This window comes from Rhea americana, unplaced genomic scaffold, assembly GCF_003343005.1.
Source record: "Rhea americana isolate MKP2758 unplaced genomic scaffold, rheAme1 scaffold_94, whole genome shotgun sequence".
Lineage (NCBI taxonomy): Eukaryota > Metazoa > Chordata > Aves > Rheiformes > Rheidae > Rhea > Rhea americana.
Window position 1 is genome coordinate 2108514 of NW_028187133.1, and position 23487 is coordinate 2132000.

General features: G+C 37.8%; 1 protein-coding gene across 1 annotated transcript in view; it reads left to right on the forward strand.

The window, feature by feature from the left end:
• DST (dystonin) overlaps positions 1–23487 on the forward strand; it is a 300486-nt gene that overhangs the window by 227673 nt on the left and 49326 nt on the right. Inside the window, exons 63-74 of the mRNA XM_085324897.1 lie at positions 4529–4690; positions 5875–6045; positions 6731–6897; positions 9083–9242; positions 9521–9847; positions 10022–10106; positions 11195–11436; positions 12421–12627; positions 16316–16435; positions 16608–16715; positions 18578–18796; positions 21103–21306. Of these exons, the coding sequence (XP_085181023.1) occupies positions 4529–4690; positions 5875–6045; positions 6731–6897; positions 9083–9242; positions 9521–9847; positions 10022–10106; positions 11195–11436; positions 12421–12627; positions 16316–16435; positions 16608–16715; positions 18578–18796; positions 21103–21306 (2172 nt within the window). The remainder of the gene's footprint in view (positions 1–4528; positions 4691–5874; positions 6046–6730; positions 6898–9082; positions 9243–9520; positions 9848–10021; positions 10107–11194; positions 11437–12420; positions 12628–16315; positions 16436–16607; positions 16716–18577; positions 18797–21102; positions 21307–23487) is intronic.

The following is a 23487-nucleotide window of genomic DNA, read 5'->3' on the forward strand; positions in this document are numbered from 1 at the left end:
TGCCGCTGCGCCGCCGCGCCGAGAGCGAGCGGCCGCCGCCGCCGGGCGGCCGTGCCCGTCGGGGGGCAGCGCTGCCGCCGTCAGCAGGGCGGCAGCTCTCCAGGGTGGCACCGGGAACAGCAGCCTGAAAAACTTTGTTCTCTACTTGTCTGCGTTTTGGCTGCCTTGGCTTGGCTGCTGGAAAATCGTGTTTTCCTATGGAGCTTCTGAACGCACCACGGAAAAGCTTGCTGCGAGAGGAGACTAAACGGCCTTTTTCAGATCAAGGATATTTATAGCTACTGCCAAAAAAGTAAAGGACTATTTTGTTGTTCTTACTCTTCTGGATTTAACTTATTTTTCCCCCAAGATTTTCTCTGTGCCTTGCTCTGAACTGTACGCAGCCGCCGTGGGCTCTGTCCTTTTAAGCTTCTGCACCATGTTTTATTTATAAAGGAGATGGGACTCTGCAAACTGTTTAAATGGATTACAGTTAATCTGTCACCTACAGAAGATAATGTGCTGCCTTCTGTAATGCTCGTTCGTTCGGGAGGCTTAATCTGGAGATTCAAGATACAAATTCGGACCTGCAAGAGAGAAACGGAACGTCCCCCGGAGGGTTTTAAGTATTTGAGCCACGGTGGGGTTTCACTGTACTTTGTTCTTCTGTGACAGTGGAAGATTTCTGTTCTTTTCTTACTGAAGCACTTTATATTTTAGGGGGGGGAAAGAAAAACTCACATCCCGGTAAAGCTGCATTTACACTGATGCACTGAGTATGACCTTAACCACCTCATAAGTTATGATGTATATTTTGTATATATGCATCTTATGCTAAATGCGAGTTTACTATAATTCTTCAGACCGATGGTATTTTGCGAATGCTTCACTTAGCGCTATGAAAGCGGCGGCAGGGTAGCCTGTTTGTGCAAACGCTTTCGAGATGGGGAAGCCGCTTAGCAGGCCGGACTGCTTACGTCAGAATCCGCCGTGTGTAGGCAAAGGGGAGGAAGATGAAGACCTCAACATCGAAGACTGTTACGTTCCCCAGAGGTCGATCTACGACACGGTGAGACTGAATGAACAAATCGACTCCGGGTCCAAAGGCAGCCTCTCCTCGAGGCATTTCAGCGACCGGACTTTGCCCTATAGTCACAGAACGCTGGACATGGGCAYGCTGTGCTCCAACGGCGCCCTCGCTTCCTCCAGTGCTTTTGAGCTCCGAAGCCGGGAAGCTAACAAGTTGGACGAGAGGATGATCTTCGACGCGCTCAAGCTGAACAGCGATATAATTCGGACCGCTGCATTACCCAAAGCGAAGTCCCATGCTGAAAAGAAAGAGCATCGGCGGTCATGGAGAATGTTTGTGCCACCCAATTTCTCAGATTATGCAAATAAAAGTGAATGCTCGTTTGGTGAGACTCCCGATATATCGGATATCACTAAATCAGGCAAATGCAAATGGGGTACGAATTCCCTTACCTCCGAGGAAGATGATTCTGGTTTGTGCAGCCCTCCGACCGAAAGGGAAGAGAAACAAGATACGCTGTTTGCAGGGGGCCAAACGCAACCGAGAAGTTTGTCTTCTGCAGAAGATATGCAGGCAGCAGGGCAGTTCGGACCGTTCTTCCCCGCTCTGTGCAGAGAAGAGCGCGCCCCGCCGCTTGCGGGCAGCAGCGGCCCCGCCGGAGGGAGCCGCAGCTTGGCTTCGCGTGACATTTCCCCCCCTGGGAAAGCAGAACAAAGCTGTCCACCGCCACGCGAGAGCGAGCAGGAAGCGAGGGGCGGGGGGAAGCACTCTTACTTACCCAGCTTGAAAGGGAAACCTCGGACACATGGCGATCCTCTTTGGGGAGATGGAAAAAGTATTTCCTTCGACCAGAAGGAAGTGGGAGATTTGTATGAAGTTGATGAAAAAATTAAGACGCGAGTCACAGCAGTAGAAGGAGATTATGTGGATGATGCACCTCAGCACGTAGACATTTATTGCACAAGTGTTGCTGTAAATACTAGTGACATAGATTTATCAAAATATGARATTTTCTCTGATCCGGAGGAATCCAGTGTGGCACATACAGACTCAAATGAAATGGTATTTTCTGTCCACCAGCTTGAATTAGATAATACTGTTAACTGTCCAAAAGCTATCCCAGGCAGAAGTAAATGCAATATCTGGACTACCGGCGTCCAGATAGAAACCTTGGATACAGTTTGCAATGGCCTGTTGTCTAATAAGGTAATTTAAAAAAAATCCAAAGATCTGTGAAATGTTGTAAAGCAGACTTAAATGTACTTGTTTAAAGTTTTCTTTAACTTCACAGTTTTGTTATTGTCACAAAAATTTTATATCCCATTCATTCAGCAGATGTGGTAGGCAGTGTCATTTGCATAGCACATACAAGATGTCCAAAGTAGGTGAGACGGCCACTTTCGAAAATGAGTTAGGGGCATGAATTTCTGACAGGGATGATTACTTCCAGCTGTTGGGTGCATGGTTATTTATTGTCCAGATGGTGTCTGTTACTCTTGATTTGGAATGCCTCCGCTGTGCATTGATGTTAGCGTTCGGTTTTCACACTCGCTGTGGTTAAAGGCAATGCCGTTCAAGGGCAGTTGTAGCCCATTTATTCAGGTTGAGCAACCCCTTGCTCATGAAGGTATAAGCAACAGTGTCAGCTTGTTGTGGTTTCCAACGTGCATAGATTAAAGACTCACTCCATGTGCTGGAAACCTTTTGCATTTGTATGCCAGAAAGTAGATTTGAAGTAGTATCTTACAAGCACAGGATCTTGCAGTATTTTGTGAGTGGTGGATGGKTAAAGCCTTGTGATATGTAAAGGGTGTTTGTCAGGTCTGTAATTTTTTTTTTCTTCCCATTCCAGTTGAAATCTGAGCTATTTCAGGCTTTGTTGCTAAGTTGTTCTAGTAAACTTTAGCCTTGACAATAATTGTAATTTATTTTAAGCTTCTCTTTGCAAAGAATGCATGTGTTTAAAAAGGGCAGATTATGGAAATCAGCYCTCCCTGTGGTAGGACATTACTCTCCAAAATTGAGGCTTTATGGAACAGAAAAGAAGAATTTGTTATTGATTTTGTATAAAAAAGACTATTTTGCCTCCTCCCTACCCTGAAGTCAAGAAAAATACAAGCATTTTCCCTTTTCTGGGAACAGCCAGCTGGTTGCACTCTGTAAGTTTTGCTATAACCACAGTCTCACAGTTTTCTTGTCCATATTAGCAAGGCTCTTAGGGGCGTTTAGTTTATTTTCTCCCTTGTGTTTAGTGTATTTGCTCTGGCCTCCAGATTAGCTTGTCAGGCTCCYGGAAGTGTGCTCAGCCACCTGAGGTCTGCTTCTTTAAAAGAAATCACTTGCTATATACTATGCTTGCTGCCAAAAAAGGAGAGTCCTTGGTATGTTTGGAGTGATTCCTGCTTTTCAGGATGCTTTGAACACACCAACTGTACACCAGAACTGTTACTGAATGCCACTAAAGAAAGAGAAGGATTTAGGGTCAAAAGTTGAGCGTTCTTTAGCATTGTTTATTCAGTGGTTATTTTTCACTGGTCTGGGTAATTAATTCAGAGGCTTCGGGCCATTTTCTGATCTCACTGACACTGGTGTCAGTTCAGGCTAATTCAGTTGAATACAAGTGTGGGTTTACATTGCTGTTGCTAACGGTAATAATCTGGCTCTGAAAAGCTTGAACACCTGAAAGAGTATAACCAAGCAAACAGAAAACTGTTCAAGCTGCTGTTTGGGAATGGCCAGAGRCCTGGCATTTTGCAGGAATATCGCTTGTCTTGGGTGTCCACTGTGGTGCTGTTACAGCAGCATCTGTAGTCCCTCCTCGCTTGGTACCGTTGGCATTTTCCTAAAACCTACTCTGAAATAGCTCTTCCTTGCTGCTTCTTCAAAGTTTTGCTTTTGTCCTAATTTGGACATTAGGACAAAACATTGCTCTGTTGTCCCTCTTGTTGCCTTTTTTTTTGTCTCTAGAATTTATTTTTTTTCACCTGTTTTACCTTTAGACAACTTACGCTCCTTCTGCACCATTTTTTTCTGGGTTTTATAGATAGATAAATAAACAGATATAGATGTGTTCTGCTGGTCTTGAGGTTTTTTTGTTGCTTAGAAATTCTTTATTCTCTTTATAAACTGTTYCTGACTTTTCTCATCCTTCTTTTGAGCATAGCATAAGGAATCTAGTTTACTTTCCTGATTTTCTGTTAAAATTCTCTCTCTCTCTCTCTCCCCCCCTCTCCTGCTTCTTTATCTCTCTCTCTGTCCTTTCTCTCTAAAACTACTTATGGAATTGTACATCATTTTCCCTCAATGATGTATTCCATTTATTCTGTTTAGATTAGGCCCAGTCTATTTAGATTCATCAATATCTTTTTGGAAGTTGCTCACAAGGTGTAGTTTCCTTTCTCACAGATACCAATTTCCAGCATTTTAAGTTGCATACTGTGAGGTAAACATCAGAATCTGTTATGCATTTTATGTTGGCAGATATTGTATGTCATATGTGTCATGGTTTCCCCAATGCAGGTATTCCAGAAAGATGAAATTGAACCACTGCAAGTAAAACAACAGGAGGTAAATTGGTTAGGTCAAGGCCTTATTCAAAGCGCTGCTAAAAGCACCAGCACAGAGAACCTTGAACATGACCTTGAAGATGTTAACACCCGATGGAAGACTCTTAATAAGAAGGTTATTATTTTGTATGCTATTCTGCTTTTGTCTTGTTTTGCATTTTGATTGTTTGTTTTCTGCCATCTTTCAAAATACAGGAAATTAAATAGTAAGGGTGTGAATTTAGTTATTTTACACAATAACTTTTGGGGTAATTTTAAAAATAAGATTTCTATCACTAGTTGCTGGAGGTATTACTATCATTTATAAGATTTTTGTCAAACTTTATGTCTGTCCTTTTTTGTATTTATTTATTTATTTTTATTATTATTATTCAGGAAAGATTCCCCCAGGACTATGTGTTCCTTTCTGCTTAAGCAGAGCAGGGAGAGGTTTGATAACCCAGTGAATGATGGGGCACATAGGTGGGAAAGGGAGCTGTCATTTGTGATCGGCCACTTTTAAGGGGTTCCTCTTCACTCTTCCTTTGCACATTTTTTCACTCTGTTATATTTATATACACAGAATATACTGTATGCTGAGCAGTACTCAATGCAGAGATGCAGCCCAGCTTTGTGCAAATAGTGTCACATTTCCTTTAGTGCACCTTAAGGACTGTGGTGCCTGAGCCATCAGAAGGAGCCACTGCTTTGGACTGGTCACTTGGACTGGTCACTTTGRACTGGCTGTAGTTGTTTTTCTGTGCTATGAATAGTTCTCTTCCAGCAGTGGCTGATGTTGAAAATGGTAACAGTGGGAGGCAGAAACTGTGCCCATTTTCATCAGCCATGTCTTCCAGAAGGGGTGATGCAGCAGAACAACAGAGACTTGTGATATACCTATTTGTCCTTTGCTTTCCTATCTCTTCTTCCCTTTGAGAGGATTATGATCCCTTAATAACTGCTACTTTGAATTTCTGACTCATTTTTTTTCACAAGGAAAATTAAAAACTATTCAAACCACAATTTATCAGCATAAGTCATAATACTGTAACTATACAAAACAGACRTATCTCTTGTAATGGAACGCTAGGGCCGTCTAATTTACTGAAAATCATCTGCCTCTTTTCATTGGATGAGCACAATCCCGAAACATTAATGCTAAACTAATGCTAAATGCCATAGTGCTGTAACGAGTAGCTGTGAAAATRAAAGTTGATGATAATTGCCAGGCATTCAAATGGCAAGTCTACAAATCTTGGCTGCTTGTTTCACAAAATATAAAAATAGGTGAGTACAGTCAGATGTTCTACTTTYCTTCAGGTTGCCCAGCGTGCTGCACAATTGCAGGAAGCCCTCCTTCACTGTGGGAGATTTCAGGATGCCCTTGAATCTCTGCTTAGCTGGCTCATTGATACAGAAGACCTTGTGGCTAATCAGAAGCCGCCATCTGCTGAATTTAAAGTTGTGAAAGCCCAGATACAAGAACAGAAAGTAAGTGAAATGTGTTCAGAATCTCTCTCCACTGTAGTAATGGCAGTCTCTGTCACAGCATAAAGTCTGTTCGGTTGCGTTGCGTTACGTGCAAGTGTACTGAGATCTTTAGAGCAGCCATCCATTCTGTTTTCCAGAGTCTGTCCAGCACTGGGAGAATGTCGAGAACATGCGAAGGATTGCGGCACTGCAATCYGAATCTAATTAGAATTATTAATACTATCTGGAAAGAAATAGTAAAGGTTCGCTGGAAAAAGAAAAGAGACAAAACACTAATTGGCCATTTCAAAAAATAGGAAAAGAGAAGTTTTTCTTTGCAATAATGTTCCTACAAAATGGAGTGAATACTTTAAATGGCGTGACTCCTACAATGCGTATTAGTTGTAACTTTTTACCTTAAATGTTCACTCTTAGGGCAGCCCCATATCTTCACCCTACAGAAACAAAGTAGGTCATTTTGGAAATGGGGGCTTGGTGAAACTTAGCTGTTTTTTTTTTTCTTTGGTTGGCTTGTTTTGATCTCTTATTTGGTTAACAACATTGTTACTTTTTGCAGAGTATAAGCATTGATACTTCTTTACTTTATCAGGCATTCAAGAAGTCTGTCTCCTTCTGGTTTTTGCACTTGTGCGATTACAGTGTGTCTTAGTAACTTRGTGTCTGATTGCTTGTTCTTTCTCTCTAGCTTCTCCAGAGGTTGTTGGATGACCGCAAGCCCACTGTTGAAGTAATCAAGCGTGAAGGGGAGAAAATTGCAGAGTCAGCAGAACCTGCTGATAAAGTGAAAATCTTGAAACAGTTGAGTTTCCTGGATAGTCGATGGGATGCRTTGCTCAGTAAAGCTGAAACAAGGTATTTGAAATTCTTTCATAGCTTCGAAAAATGTGGACATAGCAGGTGATAGATGGTTAAAAGCAGCACATGGAACTCCATAATGTTAAATCTTGTAAGAAATACCATTCTTGTTGCCACATTACATTATTTCACCTTGATGTTGACAGAGTAGGTATTCTGAAGGAAAAGTGTAGAGAAAAAATCTTTAAGATGCGGCAGTCTACCASGATTAACTGCATGTGTATCTTTTGAACTTTTTGCCTGCATTCGTTCATTGGAATGTGAGTGTCTTGATGGAAGAACTGTCTCCTGTTTTGTGTAGAATCAAGTATAAATTAACAGTTGATAAATAATAATGATGTCCGCTTGAGATTTTGAAGTCCTGACATGCTGCTACAAAGAGCGGCATTGAACTCTTCTTCTTTTTTTTCTGTTCAATGTCATCCATGTAATTAGTTTCCAGAAATTATTGGCCCTCAGGCTTTCATTGGCTGATCTGCTTATGCAAGATGCTGAGCTCTTGAAGTTCTCAAGAAGATGAAGAGCCATCAAAGTGCTTAAACATACTCTAGCAAGTCTCCTAAACATTCACAGTCCAGTTCAAGTTCCAGGAAAAAAGTAAAGTTCAAAAACATGCACACAATATCTGTGTATACATACATTTAGACATTTTGAGAGTTATTAATGTGTAATATAACTGGAAAGCTGTGAACCATGGTAGTGCCTTTGAAAAAAGGGTTAAAAGGGCTTTGCTGAAGGTGACTGTTTTCAGGGTAGGGATTTGAAAAAGGATGGCATTGTTCAGAAGAGAAAGGAGGAGAAGCATATACATAAGGGATAGCCTGAAGAAAGCACATAACTGAGAATGAGAAGTGATTTTGAAGGCTGAAGCAAGGGAGTTTAAGTAGACAGGGAAGTATTACAGTGTACAAGACAATAGATTAGTATTTAGATGAGCACTGAAATTGCCTGGTTTGACTCCTACTTCTTCTGGTAGCCTCTATTTTCTTTACTCTAAATCTCTTCTGTTGATACTACTAATAATGTGCTTGCTTAATTAGTAGAGTCAACCACTAATAGACCATTATTATTATTATTTTTTAGGAATCTGACTCATTAGCTGGGGAAATGTTAATGTCATGTTTAATGTAATATTATTCTCYCAGTCTGGTGATATTTAATTTAAAATCAAATCACAATTTTTTCCAAGCCATCTGTTAGCTGCAAGCTTGTCTCCATTTTTCTTTGACCAAACTCTAGAAAAGAAGAAGAGATCTGAGGATGATTTTGAAAACTATGTAGAGTACTTCTTGAGTGCTTCATGGCTATGTATGCCAAGTCTTTCAGGTCTCTCTGTTGATAAGCYGTAGGAAACATGTATGCTCATACCTTTTATCCAAGATGAGATCCCCAGTTATAAGACAATATTCTAATGTTTTTCAGATAAGGGATATCTTTCTTAAAATTAGAAACAGCCTGCCTGGGTGAAATTTGTTCAGGAGTGGCTGTAGAGAGAACTTCTCATCCAATCAAGAACCTCCTTTAAAATGTAAAACCTGAAAGAGGAATGTTTCAGATACTGCTTTTTTTTTTTTTTTTTTTTGAGGTCAAGTGTCTGTGCTTTATTAACATTGTCTCACTAATGTCATTGAGAGCTCTTACTCGGAACAAGGAATGCAAAAGTAGAGCCAGATAGATCTGTTCGCATCATTGAACAAGTGTTTAAAGATACTTTACAGTGCTGAGGAAGCATGACAGTATGTTCTGGTTCAGTAAAGTCTTTGCCTAACTTTAAAATGTATGTAGTAGTTAAGGGGATGTAGCTGTATGCTTAAGGACAGCTAGAAACTCGAGCACTTCCCTGAGTATAAAGTTGTGTTTTGCTGAGCTGAGTACTAGATTATTTTTAACAAAAAGAATATGAATAAAGTGACATTATTTATATTTGCAAAACTTACGTACTGCCTATAACAGTTTCAAACAGTTAGCTTTGGGGATGTTTWTTTCTTAACTTGGTTGTTACTTTACTTTGGTTTTCTTTTTTATCATGGATATATTTCTATTTCATTTTGTGATTGACTCATATCATCACACAATTTTTTTATTTGCAGAGGATTCAAGGTTCAGTTTTTGTGGGCTTTTTTGACTGTTTCACGCTTACACTTCATCACAAAAGATGACTTCTATCTTGATGTGTTTCTAGGAACCGTCAGTTGGAAGGTATCTCYGTGGTGGCACAGCAGTTCCATGAAACTCTGGAACCGCTGGTCGAGTGGCTGACTGCCACCGAGAAGAGGCTTGCAAATGCTGAACCCATTGGAACACAGGCCTCCAAACTCCAACAGCAGATTGTTCAGCATAAAGTAAGACACAGCCTATGCGTTCAGTTATTTTACTCTTTTTAAACCTGCTTGTAATGCATAACGTGACTGGGAAAGCTGTTATGGTGTGCTTTTTTTTATCTTTTTATTTATTTATTTATTTATTTATTTATTTATTTGCTGTATTTTGAGTTTTATATATTTGCATTTGTAATTGGCAATATGCCATTTTTCTTTTGGTTATTATTTAGTTTCACTTATTTCTTTTATATTTTTCTGCTTTTCTTTTCCATCATTCTTCATTGCTTGAAAAAATATAGGCCCTAGAAGATGACATCCTAGCTCACAATAAGAGTTTACACCAGGCCATTAGCTTTGGTCAATCTCTAAAAACTATGAGCTCCAGGGAAGATAAAGATATGGTGCAGGAAAAGCTAGATTCTTCCCAAGTCCGATACATTGAAATTCAAGAGAAGAGCAACAGCAGGTCTGAGCTCCTCCAGCAAGCTTACTGCAATGCTCAGATTTTTGGGGAGGATGAAGTTGAATTGATGAACTGGCTGAATGAAGTCCATGATAAACTGAGCAAACTGTCAGTCCAAGATTACAACACAGACTTGCTTGAGAAACAGCACTCTGAACTACTGGTATTTTCATTTCTTTTCATTTATTACTTTATTTTATTTTTGTATTTCATTTATATATCCATATTTCATTTGTGTTTCATTAATTTATCTTGTTTGAAATAGTAATAACTAATTCCAAGTAAAAATAATACGATTTATCACATCTATGCTTACTCAAATGGCCTTTTCTTTAAGGAACTTCAAGAAGAGATTCTTCTTAGAAAACAAAATGTTGATCTGGCTATACAAAATGGCTTAGAGCTCCTCAAGCAAACAACAGGTGAGAGCTTTTAGGAAACTGATTCACTAGGCTTTCTTCACATACTTCTAAGTGCTTATGAGAAAATTAAACTGAAACTTGTAAATATTAGTTCTGATTGCCTGGTTAAAGGAGTTGTAGTTGCTCATTTTAATAAAGATTTGAGGTCAAGGTAGGTTGTTTTGGGCCAATTTTACTGTTAATATAAGTGAACAACATGCCATTAAAGTCCTCTTAAGCCTGCAAAAAGATCAGCCCTTGAATTCTTTATTATTTTTAGTGGAAAATTATTTTAGTGAACCTGCATTCCATTCCTAATAGCAAGTTATGGACATTACTCATAATAGAGGGCTTTTTGGCAGTGGACACAGTCAGTTCCCTGAAGACATCCACAGAGGAGTGAGATATTAGACTACCTTTTACTGCAAGAGGAAAGCTTTGTCTCCTAGATTGGAGCTAATACTGTGGGAAAATTTGCATTCCAGTTGTACACGTCTGCTCTGTAGATCAGCAGCTGTCCAAATTTTACAGTACTTTTAAACTTTGAACTTTTTAAGACATGCATATGGTTGGGGGTGGAGAATCTTTTTCAATTACAGACTTCGATGTTATTTTTTTATAATAAAACATGAATATATACTAGTAAATTTCAGGAGCTTATTTTTATCTGGGCATTTGAATTGTGCTTCTAATGGTTAATAAAGAGGATGTATAGTTCAAAGAACCATTTAAAATATTACCTTAATGAAAATCCAGTTAGTATTTTGTTGATTTTTTTTTTCTTTGCACTTTCAGTAGCCCTTTTATAATCTGTTTTTGCCTTTATCAGAAGTATTATGAATTTAAGGATTGTTTTTTAAAAATTTATGTTAAATTTGGGGTCTTAATTCTTACTTTTTGAACACTTAGTAGAGTAAAAGACAGGGCAGGTAACCTGTTGGCTCTGTGGACTTCAGTGAAGATAATATACGAGAGTTGAGGATTTGTCCTTTGTTTTTTGTTTTCATTAAAAATACTCAAAGAGCTCTAATAAGTGAGAGTTGTTTGTTTGGGTTTTTTGCTTTTAAATACTTGTGTTCACAGGAAATAACATCATTCTGGTATTTTAGGTGATGAAGTTGTAATAATTCAAGATAAACTGGAAGGCATTAAAGCAAGGTACAAAGACATTACAAAACTGAGTTCTGACGTATCCAAGACCTTAGAGCAGGCTCTGCAGCTAGCAAGTCAGCTACACTCAACCCATGAGGAACTCTCCAAATGGCTTGACAAAGTAGAAGTGGAGTTACTCTCATACGAAACTCAGATACCAAAGGGCGAAGAATTAAGCCAAGCACAAGAAAGACAAAAAGTATGTTTGGGAATCCATGATTTATTTATTGCTATATAATTCAGCTAGGTTTTTTGTTAACTCCTGTTTGGCAGAAAGTTGTTTTGTGAATAACTAGTTTTGGCATCAGATCATTTGACTAAATGTAACRGTAGTTAAGAATCAAACTCACTTTCCAGAGTCATCTGCTATAATCACTTACGAAATTGGTCTGGGGCTTATTTTTAGCACAAGAGAAACACATTTCCTTTTTATTTGAGCAGCTCCTAATGCTGGGAAAACTCTTAAGTTGTCAAACAAAGTTATTTTGATTCTGTGACATGACTAGAGTCCTGTAAAGTGTAAAAAGAGTCAGCATGTAAAGTATATTACTAATACTATTAAACAATAAATACTTCTTCAGAAAGAAGAAGTGTAGTATAAGCTGGATGGTAAGAACAAAGTTGGAAAAGAAAGCTAAATAAAAAAAAAAATCCATTAACTTTCTGATATGTATAAAAAGCAAAGAAATAAACCAGGGTTTCCTGAAAAAGTAAAAAGTCATTCCTGAAGGACTATGTAATGATTCAATTAAATTTAATCCAGTCATTGTTCATTTAAGAAAGCACTTGAAATTAGCATATTCTGCTTTGTTGCATGCCTRTTGTCACTTACTGACGATTTTGGTTTTTAAGGTTGTAATGATTATGTGTTAGCTTTCTTTGATATGGTTGTTTGATTAGATACTAACGTTTCAGACTGCCATATTGACTGGAGAAACATATTTAAGATACATACAGTAGAAAAATTATCTTCAGGAATCACCTGCTTTCCTGTCAAATAACTTATTTTCCGCGCAGTTACATTAGCTTTTGATATTATAAGTGTGCTAATTCATCCCTTCGGCTTACTTGGAAAACGTTTCAGTTCTTGACCCGTGGAGTAGTTGTAAGAATAAAAAGCACGTGCCAGCTGCGTGTGTTCAGCTCGTATGCTGGCATGTTTACTTTAAATGGCCTTTTTCAGGAACTGAAGAAGGAAGCGAAGAACAACAGAGGCTTGTTGGATACTCTGAATGAAGTCAGCAGCGCCTTCCTGGAGCTGGTGCCGTGGCGGGCCAGAGAGGGGCTCGACAAGATGATAACGGAGGACAACGAACGGTACCGATTAGTGAGCGACACTATCTCTCAGAAGGTGGATGAGATTGATGCTGCCATCCTGAGGTCCCAGCAGGTACTGGAAACTCTGCTTCTCCGGGMGATAAGAAGTTGTCTGTGGCAATGTGTACCGGAACAAAAGGTGTCCTTTGGTGGTGGGGCCAAACGTTCATTATGCTTGAGCAACGGAAGAGCTGTACGGATGGACTGTGCCTCCCTGTAAGGCGTGAATAGCAGAGCACAGCTAATCGCTGCATTGCTGTAGTCATCTGCCTTTCTGTTGACACAGACCTGTCCTGTAGCTAAAATGGCCCTAACTATCTCCTGCTGACTTAAGTGGCAATTTATGTGAGTAAGAATTGAATGGTCCTTATCTTTCACAGATTTTTGTTGTCTAAGTAAAATATAGTCCAGATCTCCAGCTGCTTTTACTGGATGAAACATTGGAATCAGTAGCGTTGCCGCACCTTTTTTCTAGCTCCTCTGTACTTTCCACAATTAAAAGCTGGATCATGTTCAAACAGTACTGAAGAACTGAAATAACCGTTGCTTGTATTCACATCCACAACACTTTTCTTCTTAGGATACAAAAATCCAGTTATTAAATATGTGAAGCTTTCTAAACTTATGCATACACACACACACGGAGGTGTATATATGGGTACACTTTGAGACCTAGTACTCTCATTTCATCATTAAAAAGTCCCATATTTAAGCTCTGTGTTTGTAATTCAACATGGAGGCACAATTTTCCACTGCCTGCCTACAGTTCAGGCATAAAAATATCAGTGGAGATTTTTGTTTCTGCTAATAGTTCTCATAAACAACTATAATGGGAAAGCAGAAAGCACGTATGACACTGACTAAAGCTGACTAAAAGAGGCTGGCAGTAACTCAGATCTGCTTATAACTGAGGTTAAAAATAACTTAGTATTTAACTTTTTAAGAGGTTTGCTATGAATATTATCTTGTCTCATTAAGTGAATCCTTAAAAATGTTGGGCTATTTTCTAGTAAGCGATAAGGTGAGATAGGAGAGTGTATATTGGCTCTCCTTCAACTTTTCCCAATTACTTAGGTTAGGAGGTTGCATTCCCAGGCACAACTTCAACAGGTTCAAGTCCTGGCATGCAAGTCCCAAAGCTACTGCTCTGCTGGTTGATTTTGCAAGGGCATGTTGCTCTCTAGCTCTGCATATCCCTAGCTTTCACTTCAGCTCTGTACAGACCACCATGGTGTGCTCCTGTATGCTATATCCTGTGATGAATACCAAGCAGCTTAACATGTCTCCAATGAAGGATAAGCTGCTTTGCATTTAGCTCAAAAAAAAAAAAAAAAAAAAAAGAGGCATGCAAATTTTTTCTATTATTATTTTTGGAGAAGGTAATGCTTTATAAGCTTATCCTGTGGCAACTGGTTCAAGTGTGTATACTGCTGACGTTTTCTGGGTGGAGGCCAAGGTCACCAGTCATGTTTGGGTTCCATGGCAGTAGTATGTGTTTTGTGATAGACATTTCTGGGCCAAGGTGACAAATGCAGTAGGGTATATGAAGGGGTGAGAATATGGTTTCATGTTGTGAACAGAAGCTTGAAGGTGTAATAGACTAATATGATGTCCTGTTTTTGAGCGACCTGGGCAAAATGCTCCAGACTGATAGATTAATTCGTCTGTGTATGTTTTGGTCTTCATTTCTCAATATTGAAGGTTCTGATTAGTGTCTTACCTTAGTTCAAGGAGTGCTACACAGAGACAGAGGTCATGTCCTACAGCTGGCTTGCATGCTGTTCTCCACTCAAAGGCAGGCCAGAGAGTGCTTTACAGTGTTCACAGAGGAAATCACAGTGCCGTCAGATTCACAAGTCACAGCCTTTCCTGCTTAGAGGAAGAAGTAGCACATGTAGTCGTTTAAACTGAGTAGGATCAAATCAATGGTGTCATAGCAACTCAAGCGAAGTTCAAGGCTCATAAATAACTCTAAATACATGCGATAAAATACACTGAATTGCTGATACAGGGAGTACCAATTTTGCATTCTTTATTCTTTAATGTATTACATGTGCACATCACAACTTAGAAATCCTATTTCCTCAGTAAATGGAGTTTAGAGATCTATCCTACTTCAGTGCTGCAGACCCTAGAAGTTTCACTGCCATGCCTTGATTTTGTTTTTTTCCATTAAATTTTTGTCCAGTATTATTTATATACACATGATTCTGTGATATCAGGAAGTCACACTGCAGGTAATTTGTGCGTCTAGCATATCTGGCATCATCTTATTCATCTAATTTGCTTGAGTCATAAATAGATGGACTTCAGAACTTGATTGTGAAGTGCTCCCAGGTCAAAATTTAAATACCACTGATGCATGTATTTGGTGCTAATGTTACAGTACTGATTGATTCAGAACATACCTTTCTGTTAGGAAGTCACAATATTTAGGACAAAATTTACTTTCTGTATTACTTCAAATGAGAAATGACATCTAGTGGAAAAGAATGTTTGTGCTCTGTTTCTTGTAACAAATGGATTAAATAATCTGATAAAGACATGACTCATAAAGAGTGAAATCTCCAAATTACTTCTTTTATTATAGTGTGACTCATAATTAACCGCTAAGACATGACTGATTTAGTGGCTAAGGCAAGTTCCAGCTATGTTACAGGGACAAGGCTGTTGTGGGTCTACAGCCTCAAATGCACAGACCATCAGATCTAAAGGACAAGAAGGACTGAGTGTTGTCAGGAAGAGACTTGTGAGAACAGCATAGTTGTCTGTAAGATGCGTAATAGGGTCTGACATAATACATTGTGACAGACCTTCAGAGTAGCTCAGAGCCATATTAATGTTCAGTTAGTTGCAGGTGTGGTCAGAGTTTTTTTTTTTTTTTTTTTTTTAAGTTTTTAATAGTTTCCATTATGAGTATTTTCTGCATCTGAACTTCCTATATAATATTTCGCTTTGACTTAAACTCCAAACTACCCCCATTCAGTAATGCGATGTGTGTGTGCTAAGATGCGTATCTATAACTTGAGCTGAAGAGAGAACTTTTTTTAATTTACTCTTACTTTTCACAAAAATTGGATCCTCTAAATCAGAAGTGTTCTAAGGTAGCTTTAAAGACATGTAAGTATTGACTAATGGTAATCAAAAGTCGATCCTTTAAGGAAAGGACTGGCTATATAGAAATGCTCAGAATTATTTTTACATTTGATTCACGGTCTAGGTTTTGGATGAAATCCTGTCTTCTCTGAAGTCTGTGAGTTTTTTTTTTCACTGACTTCAGTTGAACTGTAATTTTTCACTTTTATTATTTAATATCAAAGCAGCTTTTCCGATTAAAAGGGTAGCGTCACACAGCTATTTCTTAGGGGTTGTTGCAACAGTGGCAGTAATAGTAAACATAATCAGGAGATAGAAAAGACATGAAAATTGCGTAAAATGAAACTAAACAGTCTAGTAAAAATTCTGAAATTATAACCCTTTTAATTTTCTCACGATGTCTGTTAGAGAGGTGTAGACTTTGGAAATATACTTCTGCGTCTTTCTGCTTCTGCTTTGTCACGCTTATGAATTGAGCTGATCATATTAAATCCCTCAGAACCATTCTGTATTTCATTTATATAAAAACCTCATACGGAAAGTGAACTGCTATCTTTCTAATAATTCAAAAGTATGCTTTTTAATCGTCTTAGAAAATTTTGAAACAGTCATTCTAATTTCATGGCTATAGGATTGCTGAACTAATTAATGTCTCCCTCATTTAGTTTGATCAAGCAGCTGATGCTGAATTAGCCTGGATTGCAGAAACAGAAAAGAAACTGATGTCTCTGGGTGATATTAGGCTTGAGCAAGACCAGACCACTGCTCAGCTACAAGTTCAAAAGGTAAAAGAAAAGCATTTCCAACTGTCATGTTAATTACTGGCCAGCACACTCTCCATCTAGAAAATGTACTGGCATGATTTAATTTTCAGTCCATCATAATGCACTTCAAAAATAGTTTTTACTTCATGTACTCAATTTTTTTATCGCTGACCAGTTTTTATTGTGTTTCAAGGCATTCACCATGGAGATTTTGAGGCACAAAGATACTATAGATGAACTTGTAAAATCCGGGGATAAGATTATGAACTCATGCACTGAAGAAGAGAAAGAGACCATGAAGGTAAAGTTCTGTAAATAGCAGCTACAGTGGTGGAGCTGAGGACAATAATATAAAGTGGAAAGATTCCCACAGTGTATCATTTTAAATATTAATGAAAAAGCATTAATTGCAGATATTTCTAGGTCTGAGGTTCATAATAGTAGGCGAAATGTCTATTGCTTCTTTGGGCACTCAAAGAGCAAGTCCTGAGTACTTGATTCATTCTCTAGCACTAATCTGAAGCCTGAACTGTCATCTTCATCCACTGTAGATAGTATTTTAGYCAATGAGATGATTTGAGTGAAGCAAGTTTAGTCATCTGGGCTGGTGTGTGTGGAATCTGGTTGTTTATCTTCCTCATTTCCCTGGGGTCTCTGAAGCTCTGGGTGCATGTCCTGCTGTATCTGCCCAGTGCCTGTGCACCTCGGTGTGAGTCTGTGCTTTCATTTCTGCTGATTTCAGTTTGAGCCTTCTTCACGGAGATTGCTCCTGTTGGCTACCACAGCCCAGGAGAGGCATTCTGGTGCCTATGTTGTTGGGAGTTGAGGGGCGTGTGTGTGTGTACATCTGTGTGTGTGCATGCATATATATGTATGGATGTATATACACACACATATAATGTATGTATATATGTGTATATACATCCATCCATATATATGTACACACATACACGTATGTATGTATGGGTGGATACATACAGGCATGCATATGTATATATGTGTATAAAAAAGTGGATTTTTCCTATTGGCATTTCAGAATGTTGTTTGTTTGCCAAGTTATGGTGAACCTGGATATATGTACGTTGTGTTACTTTGGTCCTTTGAATGACCACTCTCCTTGAAAAATAATACCTCACTAATTGTGCTCTGCGGCAGGATCTATGAATAAATTTTATTTGCTCTTATGTTTAAAACAGCTGAGATGTTTAATTGATTAAAAAATAGGCATTAAAGTAAGGGAGAACAATTTTATGTGAGCCTTTATTAAATGTTGGTATTAGTTAAAAATATWATGTATCTGTGTATTAGAGTGTATTTTGTCCTTTGGATAGCATCTCTATACTTAATTTACATGCAAGACATAACAAATGAAAGGATTTTGGCTTGTTCTGCCAAAAACAGATTCTCAACTTCACATTCAACAGCTTATTTATATGTCTGGTTTTTCCAAGCTAGCATTTATGTGCATTGCCACATATGATATTTCATAAAAACAATAACATGGGCAGCTTTCCATAGGAAAAATGTATAGCTAGTTGATAGTAATTTTTATTATCACATGCCTGAAGAAAGAAGATTTGTAATATTTAAACCTTGTAGTTCTAACTACCATATCATTAATGGCAACACATCTTCATTAATTAACACATACTAACCTGGAAAATAATGTTGCATAGTTTCTGTTTAAAGTTTATAAGATACAACCAGAACAATACACCTTATTCACTTGTCACATCTTCAAAAAACAGACTTTTTTTGCACCGTTCGTGATGCTTTGATTCAGAAATGCTGTGGAAGACTCACTTTATGCCAAGTATGCCTGAAGACGAGTGTCTTCGGTACAGAACTAGGGCTAAGATCTGCATTCAAATCATTTGCAGTTTGAGTAGTGCCTGTGAGTAAAAAGTCCTGTGTAAATACCAGACATTATTATGTGGAGAGCATGTAAGCAATCTTTGATTACCTTAAAAGTACTCTGCCAGATTTAGATCTCCTGCTGTATTGATCTCAGTTCCAGAAGTGTTATCAAAACTAAAATTCAGGGCGCTGTGGTTTGGTGCTGTAATTACYAGAGACCATTTAGATATGAAGGTAATAGAGGTCTTACAAATACCTAATGTGGAAAGACATGTATTGCTATTTTTTGTTAATGTTATTTTATAGAAAAAACTGGAAAGCCTCTTACAGAGATATGATACAGTCTGTCAAATGAACTCTGAGAGAAACCTCCAGCTGGAACGTGCTCAGTCCCTGGTTAACCAGTTCTGGGAGACTTATGAAGAGCTTTGGCCGTGGTTAACTGAAACAGAAATGGTCATCTCTCAGCTTCCTGCCCCAGCTCTTGAATATGAAACTTTAAAGCAACAACAAGAAGAGCATCGGGTAAGAATTTTGCCATTTTCTAAAAGTGTCACAAACCATGTAGTGGTCTCCTTAGAATTGTGGAGTACTCTGCTGAATGCTTAAAACCCCAGTAGTTATACTTCTGTTAAAAGAAGTTATTTAARTAATAATACAAAATATATTTTAAAAATCATTCTGTTCCCAAACTCTGCATGCAGACAGGATTCTCTGGGGAAGGCAGCAAACAATATTAAAAGCGTAAGAGAGAGCTTARGGAAAAAAGATTGCCATTGTAGTGAGGTACATGGGCATACAAAAGTTAATAGCTTAGAAATATGTTTAAAAGTTTACTTAAATGTCAATGTTAGAACACAGCAGACTCATAAGCAGATAAAATGGAGTTTGGAAGCTGCAACAAGAAATGAAAAAGGGTAGAGCAGGACAACTAGGGTACCTGATGTGAGCATGCTAAAAGCAAAATGCTGCCTATGTGTATATCTGTGTGCAGATATGCATATATCTTATGAACATAGAAAAATTTGGCATTTATTTTGCTAGTATCATATAAATGAAGCTTTGAGCCAAAAAGATGGACAGCTAGGGGGCCAAGAATTCAGCGTTTCAATTCCAGTGAACCTCTTATCCATTTCTCATATAAAATATACTGTATTATGTATTAATTTAAAGAAAAAACTATTCACTATAAAATCACAAAGTAAAGGCTACATTTTTGTTAGCTGGGCTCCATGTAGACTTTCTTAAATAGAGAAATGGTCASCTGGAATGAAAAAAAAAACCCAGTATGTTTCATATATGGCTACATGTAATATATGGAACTATTATTTTCCCCACCAAAAACCTAGATGTTTTAACGTATGCAAAGCCTGAATTGCCACTGGAGACACCTGTCTCTCCCTACAGAGAATGGGAGTAACTAGTTTTTTTATTTTAGCTACCTCAGTTAAGTGTCCCAAATTAGATAGGATGAACGCTAGCTTCAAAGTCTTGTTTATGCTGAGGCTAGTTAATGAAAATGCGCCACTCATATGTACTGGCAAACACTGGCTTCTCTCGTTTATCTTCCTATTAGGTCCACAGTGAACAAACATTCTCTGTTTAGACTAGCTATATTATATGAGCTTTACAAAATATCTTTATTAGTCATCATGACCCAAATCATGCTTGCTTTACTTACAGAATTGTTCCCCGTCTACTTTAATCATTCTGCTTGCATGAGAGGCCCTTCATATGAGCTTCTATTTTTATATTTTCCCTGGGCTATGCCATTAGCTGAAGATTTGTTTGTTAAGTAGAAGATTAATGTCAGGCAATTTTAACAAGTAATCTGATCTGAAATACTGGTTTACTGGAATTGTTTATTCAATAGTTGATCATGGCAAAGACCAAATCATTTATAGTTTTATTAAAAAAAAAAAAAAAAGTGGTTCTGAATGTGAGTGGAATTTTTTATATTCGCTTATATTTCTGTTCTGGTATATCTACTGATTATTAGCTTTATTCCACCCGCAATTGTGGAATACATAGAGTTGATTCTGTGTTAGTAACATGCAGCCTCTGCATGGACTCTGCTTGGACTTTACCCTTGGGCAGATTACTAGCATAAGATTTGTACCTGGAAATGGGGACTATCTGGCCTTGTGTGACGTGATTTATTTGTGAACAAGAATAAAATACAATGATTTTCTAAAAATGGTTGAAATCCAGTTTAATTTACTTACTAATTACTTGTTAAGCTTTATGTCCACTTAGTAACATTGCTGTTGAGAAGATAGTATGATCTAGTGTCCAGAGCAGCAACTGCTAAACTGCATTGGGTGTTCTCTGCTGATCTGCCTTCCCTTGCCTCTGTCCTTTTCCCTTGTTTTTTTGACTCCTCTTTCTTTTAGTTTGCTATTCTTAAATCATGGGTAAGTACCATAGCAAGTACCATCATGAGAAGGATATACCTGGTGGCATTACACAAACGTCAGCAATGTTGTTGCCACTTCTGTCACTATAGGCACTAAAAATGATAGCGGGTGCCTGTTGCCAGTGTTGTACGCACAGTTAACATCTTACATGTGATATGTTCTACAGGTTTGTTGCATAGATCTTTCCAATACGTCTTTAATAGTGATGTTTTATGACCGGATAGCCGTCCCTGTTTGAAAGGGAGCCATCGTTCGCAGAGCAGTCACTGCCTTTATTTGATATTATTTGTGCTATACATTAGGATGAAGGGGTTTGTTTGGAATTGCTTGCCAGCTGGATCTATTAGAAGTGTGGACAGCTGAAATACGGTGGTGTAAGCATAAGAAACTGATAAGTTGTTTGGTTTGTTATAGCAACTGCGTGAGCTGATCGCTGAGCATAAGCCTCATATAGATAAGATGAACAAAACTGGGCCTCAGTTGCTGGAGCTGAGCCCAGGAGAAGGCTTTTCTATCCAAGAGAAATACGTGGCAGCTGACACCCTTTACAGTAAAATTAAGGAAGATGTCAAAAAGCGAGCACTGGCGCTGGATGAAGCCATTTCTCAGTGTACCCAGGTATCAATTTAAGTTTAAAATATAATTGGATTCATTCGAATGGAAAGATACACAGACGTCATCATCTTGTATGTATATATCAAGACTAAACTGCTGTTTTATCTGGATTTTTCAACCAAATGGTCTGTGAATGTTCMTATCACTGCTGATGGTATTGATTTTCTAGCTGTCAAGGGGTTCTAATTTTATACATTGGTCAGTATTATGACTCCGCTGCATTTGCAAAATGTTATCTCTTCTCAAGCTRTAATTTTGAAGTGGAAAAAGGAACATTTGGGTGAAAAATGTGGGGTTTTATTTTTACCTTATTCTTTTTTCTCTTAGTAGTGTATTACTAATTGATGCTTCATCTGTCTATGGATATCAGTGTTAATCAGTTACATATATAACTTGCACATATTTATATCTAGAACTTGGCAATCTTAGTTACAGTCCTTTACCAATGGAACTAGAGGGTAGTTTATCAGAGTTAGTAGTAATTTATCATTTACTCCTCATTATAAATGCACAGGAACTTTTAATATAGACATATGCTGGAACTGTTAGTGTACATTTTACAAATCAACTCTGACAGTATTGTGAACAAAACTAGACTTCATGAAATATCATCATAAGTATAAAATTCAGATCAAGTCCATAAAAGGTATGTATTTTAAGTGCATCAACCTATGGCATGAACCTCAATAAGTGTACTGTTATGTATTAGATCCTAGAGACTTTTATATTTTGGGTTGAATAGCAATTAAACCCAAACTGAAATTCTGTCTTTTCTCAAGTAAAAGCTTATTCCTGAACTTTTACCCAAGTTCAGGAAAGGACTCATTAAACTGTGGACATGAACCCATAAAAAAAACCTTGAATATTCTATACTGTTGTCTTTATGGGAAATCCTCTTTTTTTGTGTTCACTGGAAATTTAGTGCCATATTCTGCTCAGATCCAAAATACTAAAATAAGAAATAGATCCTGAAGTTGTCGTGAAGTCTGCATTCTAAAGAATTGTCTTTATAGGTGATTGTACTTACCTCATGTTCCTAGCCATTGCTGACTGAGTTTAAGGATCTAAGGCATAAGGTGGCATCCAGTGTCATCAGTCTGTTTTTGAACTGGTTATGGACATGATTTTATTATACTTTCAACCATTCTAAACAGCTTCTTTATTCACAGCTCTGAAATAAGCCTGATTACTTAGATTCCACGTTTTTCGTTATCATAAATGCTCAGTCCTCTCCCCACTTGGAACTACACATTTGAAAATCAAGTTATTTGTTTGGTATTCCAGCCCTCGCTTTGTATGTGATAGACAAACTTAATGTACTAAGTACAGAAAGCTTGGATAAACATGCATTCTTTAGTAGCAACTACAATATCATCACATGTTGGGAAACTGCTTAATTACTTATGAAATACTTTAATGTTCATTTCACATATGTAAATGTATATTCAGATGTCAAAGAAAAACATTCGCAGCTCCCAGAATGTACTTTATATAATCTCTTCCTTAATTGAGATACATAAATATATATTATCAGTGCTCTGTAATAGGATGGATATGTCAGTGTTTGTCTAGACTGTCTTGGAAAAATAGTTATTTGACTCTTCAGATCTTAAATTATATTAAATTCCATTATATATCAAAAGCAGTATATAAACTGTGGAGCCAGAATGAGAGGATGTAGTGACCTACCTTTCCTTCCTTTTAAGGTCTAAAACACCTTGTCTCATTCATTGTAGTTAAGACTACAATGAGGGTCACTGAATGCACTGATAATTTAAATATGCAATATRTATGTCCTAAAATTGACCTGAATATTTTGCCTGTTTAACTTCATTTTTTATCACTTCTGTAAGGTTTTGTTGCCCCAATCAGTTTTTCAGAAGCCTTGAATGTGAGAAGGCTGCTTATCTTTCTTAACACATTTCTCTACTTGTATGATGTTCGCACTTCTTCTAACAAAAACAGTGAGTCAATTACATTAGTTTCCCAGTCTAATTTGAAGTGTGTTGTACAATGGGAAAAAGTATTCACATTTGTTTTGCCTATGTTCCTTTGAACGGAAGGAAAAAAAATTATCATTTTTTTTTTAATGTCAGGTGACCCTGCTTTGCTATGCTCTTTCTAGCACCTTTCMCAAATGTAATGGCAAGAGCTCTTGGTAGATACTGGTGGATCATTAGTTTC